Source organism: Oncorhynchus mykiss, chromosome 9 (assembly GCF_057628025.1).
Source record: "Oncorhynchus mykiss isolate SJ-2025 chromosome 9, ASM5762802v1, whole genome shotgun sequence".
NCBI lineage: Eukaryota > Metazoa > Chordata > Actinopteri > Salmoniformes > Salmonidae > Oncorhynchus > Oncorhynchus mykiss.
Window position 1 is genome coordinate 831,826 of NC_143030.1, and position 10,817 is coordinate 842,642.

Below are 10,817 nucleotides of genomic sequence, written 5' to 3' on the forward strand. Positions count from 1 at the left end.
CTCCCTAGACCCTACTCCCTAGACCCTACTCCCTGGACCCTACTCCCTGGACCCTACTCCCTAGACCCTACTCCCTAGACCCTACTCCCTAGACCCTACTCCCTGGACCCTACTCCCTGGACCCTACTCCCTGGACCCTACTCCCTGGACCCTACTCCCTGGACCCTACTCCCTAGACCCTACTCCATGGACCCTACTCCCTGGACCCTACTCCCGAGATCCTACTCTCAAGCCTTTAGCTCCTCCTCCCTATAGTAGTGACTGACAGTAGGGGTTAGGGGTCAATCCTCTCAGATCTACAGTAGTGTCTGACAGTAGGGGTTAGAGGTCAGTCCTCTCAGAATAACACAGTTGAGCACATGGAAATGGTTGGCATTAACGGATATGATTCTAGTCCAGGGGTGGGAGAAGTGGCAATGAAGAAATATACAGTGGTAGAGGAAGTATAGACAAAATAATCTACTCTCTCTTCCTCTGTTTCACCACGTCGTCAGCAAGGCCGTGTCTGTGTGGTCAGAACAGGAAAGAGGCATACTGTCTATAAGTCTAAAACTGGAGTTCAGTCTCACTCAGCATCAAAACATGAGAGAACTGACACCACTCTGCTGGCAGCTCTGTAAGTACTATCTCTCTCTCTTTGTCTCTCTCTCTCTCCCTCTCTCTGTCTCTGTCTCTGTCTCTGTCTCTCCTCTCCTCTCTCTCCCTCTCTCTGTCTCTGTCTCTGTCTCTGTCTCTGTCTCTGTCTCTGTGTCTGTCTCTCTCTCTCTCTCTCTGTGTTGCGGCAGGTGAGACGGAGCACTTGTGTCTTATACTCTGTGATTATCTGGTTTACTATCTGTGTGGTTTATTATCTGTGTGGCTTAATATCTGTGTGGTTTAATATCTGTGTGGTTTAATTAAATATCCAAAATATTAGGAACACATTCAGACACACATTAAAATACATACACACACAATAATCAAAAATAGTCACAATCTTCAGTAAAAAGGTTTCCTAACAACTGTCTGAAATACCCTATAGGCACAAACTTCTCCAAATGTAAACTGTATTGTAGATCATTTCACAGCAAGGCACAAGGAAGCCAATCGCGTCTCCACCTAACTCTCTAGACACTAAAGGAGTCTCCACCTAACTTTCTGGACATTAAAGGAGTCTCCACCTAACTCTCTAGACACTAAAGGAGTCTCCACCTAAGTCTCTAGACACTAAAGGAGTCTCCACCTAACTCTCTGGACATTAAAGGAGTCTCCACCTAACTCTCTAGACACTAAAGGAGTCTCCACCTAACTCTCTAGACACTAAAGGATACCAAATAGCGTGCCCAATGTCAACTGCCTGCTACTCATCCCCAGAATATAAGATATGCATATTATTAGTAGATTTGGATAGGAACCACTCTGAAGTTTCTAACAATGTTTGATTAATGTCTGTGAGTATAACAGAACTTATGTAGCAGGTAAAAACCCCGAGGACAAACCATTCAGATTCTTTTTTTTGAGGTCACTGTCTATTCAATGGAATTTCATTGGGAAACCAGATTTCTAAGGGACTTGTTTGCAGTTCCTACCGCTTCCACTGGATGTCACCAGTCTTTAGACATTGGTTGAGGTTTATCCTTTGCGCAATGAAGAAGTACGGCCATCTTGGATGAGAGTGCGTGAACAGAAAAGTAGCGTCAGTTTGTTGTCTTCTTGTATTGAACACAGATCATCCCGTGTTCAATTTGATCGATTATTAACGTTTAAAAACACCTAAAGTTGTATTACAAAAGTAGTTTGAAATCTTTTGGCAAAGTTTAACCAGTTGGATTTAGGGGGCGCTATTTTAATTTTTGTTTGAAAAATTTTCCCGTTTTAAACAAGATATTTTGTCACGAAAACGATGCTCGACTATGCATATAATTGACAGCTTTGTAAAGAAAACACTCTTACGTTTCCAAAACTGCAAAGATATTGTCTGTGAGTGCCACAGAACTGATGTTACAGGCGAAACCCAGATAAAAATCCAATCAGTAAGTGCCGCATTTTTTGAAACCGCCTCATTTCAATGACTCCTTATATGGCTGTGGAGGAGCTAGGAGTCAGCTTACGTTTTCCACGTTTTCCCCAAGGTGTCTGCAGCATTGTGACGTATTTGTAGGCATATCATTGGAAGATTGACCATAAGAGACTACATCTACCAGGTGGTCGCTTGGTGTCCTCCGTCGAAATTATTACGTAATAATGGTATCAGACCCCAGTTATACTAGCTGTCTCCATGGTATCAGACCCTAGTTAGACTAGCTGTCTCCATGGCGTCAGACCCCAGTTAGACTAGCAGTCTCCATGGTATCAGACCCAAGTTAGACTAGCTGTCTCCATGGTATCAGACTAGCTGTCTCCATGGTATCAGACCCCAGTTAGACTAGCTGTCTCCATGGTGTCAGACCCCAGTTAGACTAGCTGTCTCCATGGTATCAGACCCCAGTTAGACTAGCTGTCTCCATGGTATCAGACCCCAGTTAGACTAACTGTCTCCATGGCGTTAGACTAGCTGTCTCCATGGTATCAGACCCCAGTTAGACTAGCTGTCTCCACGGTATCAGACCCCAGTTAGACTAGCTGTCTCCATGGTATCAGACCCCAGTTAGACTAGCTGTCTCCATGGTATCAGACCCCAGTTAGACTAGCTGTCTCCATGGTATCAGACCCCAGTTAGACTAGCTGTCTCCATGGTATCAGACACCAGTTAGACTAGCTGTCTCCATGGTATCAGACCCCAGTTAGACTAGCTGTCTCCATGGTATCAGACCCCAGTTAGACTAGCTGTCTCCATGGTATCAGACCCCAGTTAGACTAGCTGTCTCCATGGTATCAGACCCCAGTTAGACTAGCTGTCTCCATGGTATCAGACCCCAGTTAGACTAGCTGTCTCCATGGTATCAGACCCCAGTTAGACTAGCTGTCTCCATGGTGTCAGACCCCAGTTAGACTAGCTGTCTCCATGGTATCAGACCCCATACTTCCATTCATTTAGATGGTTTACCTTCAGATGAAGGTTTAATATATATATATATATCTCCATACTACCATTCATTTATATGGGTTAATATCTATATATACCTCCATACTACCATTCATTTATATGGGTTAATATCTATATATACCTCCATACTACCATTCATTTATATGGGTTAATATCTATATATATCTCCATACTACCATTCATTTATATGGGTTAATATCTATATATATCTCCATACTACCATTCATTTATATGGGTTACCTTCAGATGAAGGTTTAATATCTATATATATCTCCATACTACCATTCATTTATATGGGTTAATATCTATATATATCGCCATACTACCATTCATTTGTATGGGTTAATATCTATATATACCTCCATACTACCATTCATTTATATGGGTTAATATCTATATATATCTCCATACTACCATTCATTTATATGGGTTAATATCTATATATATCTCCATACTACCATTAATTTATATGGGATAATATCTATATATATCTCCATACTACCATTCATTTATATGGGTTAATATCTATATGTATCTCCATACTACCATTCATTTATATGGGTTAATATCTATATATATCTCCATACTACCATTCATTTGTATGGGTTACCTTCAGATGAAGGTTTAATATCTATATATATCTCCATACTACCATTCATTTGTATGGGTTACCTTCAGCCGAGTCCTGTGACACCTTTGGGGGTCGTAGAGCAAAAAACACACCAGTAGATGCTGAAGGCCAATAAAGGGGATGTGTTGGATTAAAAGCAAAAAAACAGATACCTCTTAAACTGAATAATTTTGTTGGGTATGTTTGTATTATGTTAATTAGATTGACTCAAAAATGTGTCACTATTAAGGACATTAATATCTGTGGTAAAGCTCAGTGTTTCCATCATGTACCATAGTGATAGTTCTCTCTGTGTGTTTCAGTGTTTACAGCATGTACCATAGTGATAGTTCTCTCTGTGTGTTTCAGTGTTTACATCATGTACCATAGTGATAGTTCTCTCTGTGTGTTTCAGTGTTTACATCATGTACCATAGTGATAGTTCTCTCTGTGTGTTTCAGTGTTTCCATCATGTACCATAGTGATAGTTCTCTCTGTGTGTTTCAGTGTTTACAGCATGTACCATAGTGATAGTTCTCTCTGTGTGTTTCAGTGTTTACATCATGTACCATAGTGATAGTTCTCTCTGTGTGTTTCAGTGTTTACATCATGTACCATAGTGATAGTTCTCTCTGTGTGTTTCAGTGTTTACATCATGTACCATAGTGATAGTTCTCTCTGTGTGTTTCAGTGTTTACATCATGTACCATAGTGATAGTTCTCTCTGTGTGTTTCAGTGCTGTTGAGTACACTGGTATGCTGTAGCCTCGGACAAGGTGGAGGTGAGTACATTTCTCTATATTCATCACCTGTTCTATAATAGTAACATTTCTCTATATTCATCACCTGTTCTATAATAGTAACATTTCTCTATATTCATCACCTGTTCTATAATAGTAACATTTATCTATATTCATCACCTGTTCTATAATAGTAACATTTCTCTATATTCATCACCTGTTCTATAATAGTAACATTTCTCTATATTCATCACCTGTTCTATAATAGTAACATTTATCTATATTCATCACCTGTTCTATAATAATATTTCTCTATATTCATCACCTGTTCTATAATAGTAACATTTATCTATATTCATCACCTGTTCTATAATAGTAACATTTATCTATATTCATCACCTGTTCTATAATAATATTTCTCTATATTCATCACCTGTTCTATAATAGTAACATTTCTCAGGTTTGGATCTAGATCTAGATCTACTGTCTCTATTGTATTATGACAGACCAGCTAGATCTACTGCCTCTATTATATTATGACAGACCAGATAGATCTACTGTCTCTATTATATTATGACAGACCAGCTAGATCTACTGTATCTGTAACGGTTTTCTTCTGGGGAAAGAGAGGCGGACCAAAACGCAGCGTGGTTAATGGTAAACATCTTTAATAAAGATGAACAATGAACAATCTACAAAACAAGAAATGTGAGAAAACCGAAACAGCCCTATCTGGTGCAACAAACACAGAGACAGGAACAATCACCCACAAACACAGTGAAACCCAGGCTACCTAAATATGGTTCCCAATCAGAGACAATGACTAACACCTGCCTCTGATTGAGAACCATATCAGGCCAAACATAGAAATACACAAACCAGACACACAACATAGAATGCCCACCCAGCTCACGTCCTGACCAACACTAAAACAAGGAAAACACATACGAACGATGGTCAGAACGTGACAGTACCTGTTATATTATGACAGACCAGCTAGATCTACTGTCTCTATTATATTATGACAGACCAGCTAGATCTACTGTCTCTATTATATTATGACAGACCAGCTAGATCTACTGTCTCTATTATATTATGACAGACCAGCTAGATCTACTGTCTCTATTATATTATGACAGACCAGCTAGATCTACTGTCTCTATTATATTATGACAGACCAGCTAGATCTACTGTCTCTATTATATTATGACAGACCAGCTAGATCTACTGTCTCTATTATATTATGACAGACCAGCTAGATCTACTGTCTCTATTATATTATGACAGACCAGCTAGACCGTCTGTCTCTATTATATTATGACAGACCAGCTAGATCTACTGTCTCTACTATAATATGACAGACCAGCTAGATCTACTGTCTCTGTTATATTATGACAGACCAGCTAGATCATCTGTCTCTATTATATTATGACAGACCAGCTAGATCTACTGTCTCTGTTATATTATGACAGACCAGCTAGATCATCTGTCTCTATTATATTATGACAGAACAGCTAGATCTACTGTCTCTATTATATTATGACAGACCAGCTAGATCTACTGTCTCTATTATATTATGGCAGACCAGCTAGATCTACTGCCTCAATTATATTATGACAGACCAGCTAGATCTACTGTCTCTATTATATTATGACAGACCAGCTAGATCTACTGTCTCTGTTACATTGTGACAGACCAGCTAGATCTACTGTCTCTATTATATTATGACAGACCAGCTAGATGTTTTGTCTCTAATATATTGTGACAGACCAGCTAGATCTACTGTCTCTATTATATTATGACAGACCAGCTAGATCTACTGTCTCTACTATAATATGACAGACCAGCTAGATCTACTGTCTCTGTTATATTATGACAGACCAGCTAGATCATCTGTCTCTATTATATTATGACAGACCAGCTAGATCTACTGTCTCTGTTATATTATGACAGACCAGCTAGATCATCTGTCTCTATTATATTATGACAGAACAGCTAGATCTACTGTCTCTATTATATTATGACAGACCAGCTAGATCTACTGTCTCTATTATATTATGGCAGACCAGCTAGATCTACTGCCTCAATTATATTATGACAGACCAGCTAGATCTACTGTCTCTATTATATTATGACAGACCAGCTAGATCTACTGTCTCTGTTACATTGTGACAGACCAGCTAGATCTACTGTCTCTATTATATTATGACAGACCAGCTAGATGTTTTGTCTCTAATATATTGTGACAGACCAGCTAGATCTACTGTCTCTATTATATTATGACAGACCAGCTAGATCTACTGTCTCTATTATATTATGACAGACCAGCTAGATCTACTGTCTCTATTATATTATGACAGACCAGCTAGATCTACTGTCTCTATTATATTATGACAGACCAGCTAGATCTACTGTCTCTGTTATATTATGACAGACCAGCTAGATCTACTGTCTCTATTATATTATGACAGACCAGCTAGATCATCTGTCTCTATTATATTATGACAGACCAGCTAGATCTACTGTCTCTGTTATATTATGACAGACCAGCTAGATCATCTGTCTCTATTATATTATGACAGAACAGCTAGATCTACTGTCTCTATTATATTATGACAGACCAGCTAGATCTACTGTCTCTATTATATTATGGCAGACCAGCTAGATCTACTGCCTCAATTATATTATGACAGACCAGCTAGATCTACTGTCTCTATTATATTATGACAGACCAGCTAGATCTACTGTCTCTGTTACATTGTGACAGACCAGCTAGATCTACTGTCTCTATTATATTATGACAGACCAGCTAGATGTTTTGTCTCTAATATATTGTGACAGACCAGCTAGATCTACTGTCTCTATTATATTATGACAGACCAGCTAGATCTATTGTCTCTATTATATTATGAAAGACCATTTACATCTACTGTCTCTATTATATTATGACAGACCAGCTAGATCTACTGTCTCTATTATATTATGACAGACCAGCTAGATCTACTGTCTCTATTATATTATGACAGACCAGCTAGATCTACTGTCTCTATTATATTATGACAGACCAGCTAGATCTACTGTCTCTATTATATTATGACAGACCAGCTAGATCTACTGTCTCTGTTACATTATGACAGACCAGCTAGATCTACTGTCTCTATTATATTATGACAGACCAGCTATATCTACTGTCTCTATTATATTATGACAGACCAGCTAGATCTACTGTCTCTATTATATTATGACAGACCAGCTAGATCTACTGTCTCTATTATATTATGACAGACCAGCTAGATCTACTGTCTCTATTATATTATGACAGACCAGCTAGATCTACTGTCTCTATTATATTATGACAGACCAGCTAGACCGTCTGTCTCTATTATATTATGACAGACCAGCTAGATCTACTGTCTCTACTATAATATGACAGACCAGCTAGATCTACTGTCTCTGTTATATTATGACAGACCAGCTAGATCATCTGTCTCTATTATATTATGACAGACCAGCTAGATCTACTGTCTCTGTTATATTATGACAGACCAGCTAGATCATCTGTCTCTATTATATTATGACAGAACAGCTAGATCTACTGTCTCTATTATATTATGACAGACCAGCTAGATCTACTGTCTCTATTATATTATGGCAGACCAGCTAGATCTACTGCCTCAATTATATTATGACAGACCAGCTAGATCTACTGTCTCTATTATATTATGACAGACCAGCTAGATCTACTGTCTCTGTTACATTGTGACAGACCAGCTAGATCTACTGTCTCTATTATATTATGACAGACCAGCTAGATGTTTTGTCTCTAATATATTGTGACAGACCAGCTAGATCTACTGTCTCTATTATATTATGACAGACCAGCTAGATCTACTGTCTCTATTATATTATGAAAGACCATTTACATCTACTGTCTCTATTATATTATGACAGACCAGCTAGATCTACTGTCTCTATTATATTATGACAGACCAGCTAGATCTACTGTCTCTATTATATTATGACAGACCAGCTAGATCTACTGTCTCTATTATATTATGACAGACCAGCTAGATCTACTGTCTCTATTATATTATGACAGACCAGCTAGATCTACTGTCTCTATTATATTATGACAGACCAGCTAGATCTACTGTCTCTATTATATTATGACAGACCAGCTAGATCTACTGTCTCTATTATATTATGACAGACCAGCTAGATCTACTGTCTCTGCGTTTTCACCAAACAAAATGCAGATTTTCTCCAGAACATGTAGTTCAAGAATTGCTTAAATTCTTCTTTATAATATATAATTATATTTTTAATTACATTTCAGGAGTTATTTGAGTCATATTTGGAGATGTGTAGAAGGAAGGTCATTCTCTAGTCACCTGAACGTTTCCTCTCTGACCCTCCATGTTTTTCTATTCTCTACACACTCAGATAAAAGGGTTCCAAAAGGATTTTCGTCTGTCTTCCCCATAGGAGAACCCTTTTTGGTTCCAGGTAGAACCCTTTTTGGTTCCAGGTAGAACCCTTTTTGGTTCCAGGTAGAACCCTTTGTGGAAATGGAATTTGTCCCAATAATTACAGAGGACACTGGATATACCCCAATATCTAGTAACTACCCTAAACTAACCCTACCTACCCCTACACTGTCCCAATAATTACAGAGGAAACTGGATATACCACACTATCTATTAACTAATCTAAACTAACCCTACCTACCCCACACTACCCCTACACTAACCCTACCAACCCTTCACTGTCCCGATAATTACAGAGGACACTGTATATTGGGGCGGCAGGTAGACAAGTGATTTAAGAGAGTAGCCCACCCTCACTAGGTTAAACAGCTAGAGAATAGCTTCTCTCTGATGTGTTTTAGCAACTATGTTAGAATATAAAGCCTTGTCTCAGGATAGTATCCTACCCTCATCACCAGGTTAAACAGCTAGAGAATAGCCTGTCTGCTGTGTTTCAGCATCTCTGTTAGAATATAAAGCCTTGTCTCAGGATAGTATCCTCCCCTCATCACCAGGTTAAACAGCTAGAGAATAGCCTCTCTGCTGTGTTTCAGCATCTCTGTTAGAATATAAAGCCTTGTCTCCAGATCTCAGGATAGTATCCTCCCCTCATCACCAGGTTAAACAGCTAGAGAATAGCCTCTCTGCTGTGTTTCAGCATCTCTGTTAGAATATAAAGCCTTGTCTCCAGACCTCAGGATAGATAGGGAGAGCTCATTGTTGTCCCCAGTCCACCTGGTTGTGCTGTTGCTCCAGTTTCAACTGTTCTGCCTGCAGCTATGGAACCCTGACCTGTTCACCGGACGTGCTACCTGTCCCAGACCTGCTAGTTTTAACTCTCTAGAGACAGCAGGAGAGGTTGAGATACTCTGAATGATCGGCTATGAAAAGCCAACTGACATTTACTCCTGAGGTGCTGACCTGTTGCACCCTCTACAACCACTGTGATTATTACTATTTGACCATGCTGGTCATCTATGAACATTTGAACATCATTTGGCCTTGTTTTGTTATCATCTCCACCCAGCACAGCCAGAAGAGGACTGGCCACCCCTCATAGCCTGGTTCATCTCTCTAGGTTTCTTCCTAGGTTCTGGCCTTTCTAGGGAGTTTTTCCTAGCCACCGTGCTTCTACACCTGCATTGTTTGCTGTTTGGGGTTTTTAGGCTGGGTTTCTGTACAGCACTTGGAAATTTCAGCTGATGTAAGAAGGGCTTCATAAATACATTTGATTCAAAATGTTATTTAGTATCACTAGGTTAAACAGCTTGAGAATAGGTTCTCTGATGTGTTTCAGCATCTCTGTTCCAATACAGGCTTTACTGCTCTGTCTGTCTGTCTGTCTGTCTGTCTGTCTGTCTGTCTGTCTGTCTGTCTGTCTGTCTGTCTGACAAAGCATTTATTTTTATGCTAAATGGAGCTCTTCTTCTCATGATCTCTCTCTCTCTCTCTTCCTTCCACCTTCCTCTCTCTCTCCTCCTCTCTACCTTCCTCTCTCTCTCTCTCTCTCTCAGTTCTCTCTTATCCAGCATCTCTGAGTGTCAGTCCTGACAGACCTCAGTTCTTTGAATATGAGTCTGTCTCTCTGAGCTGTGAGGTTCAGGGGAACTCTGCTGGATGGAGAGTGGTGAGGACCACAGAGAGAGGGAATGTTTCAGAGTGTAATACTGACTGGGGAGAACTACAAGGGTCTTCATGCATCGTGTCACTAATACCATCAGACAGTGGAGTGTACTGGTGTGAGTCTGGGTCTGGAGAACACAGCAATGCTGTCAACATCACAGTACCTGGTATGTCCACAAACACCATCTACTAACATTATAGTGTTTAGTGGTTCATCTGGTTTCAGATAGCTGATATTATGTTTATATATGATGTTTATATATTATATACAGCTGGAGCTGTGATCCTGGAGA

General features: G+C 39.4%; 1 protein-coding gene across 2 annotated transcripts in view; it reads left to right on the plus strand.

Moving 5' to 3' along the window:
* The first annotated feature begins 259 nt into the window (after window positions 1–259).
* LOC110519362 (Fc receptor-like protein 5) overlaps window positions 260–10,817 on the plus strand; it is a 149,300-nt gene continuing 138,742 nt past the window's right edge. The window contains exons 1-3 of one of the 2 annotated variants that reach the window (XM_090183255.1): window positions 260–616; window positions 4,373–4,417; window positions 10,416–10,691. In XM_090183255.1, coding sequence (XP_090039381.1) covers window positions 583–616; window positions 4,373–4,417; window positions 10,416–10,691 — 355 coding nt within the window. In that variant the 5' untranslated portion in view covers window positions 260–582. The remainder of the gene's footprint in view (window positions 617–4,372; window positions 4,418–10,415; window positions 10,692–10,817) is intronic. The other variant, XM_090183256.1, reaches the window with a different exon arrangement.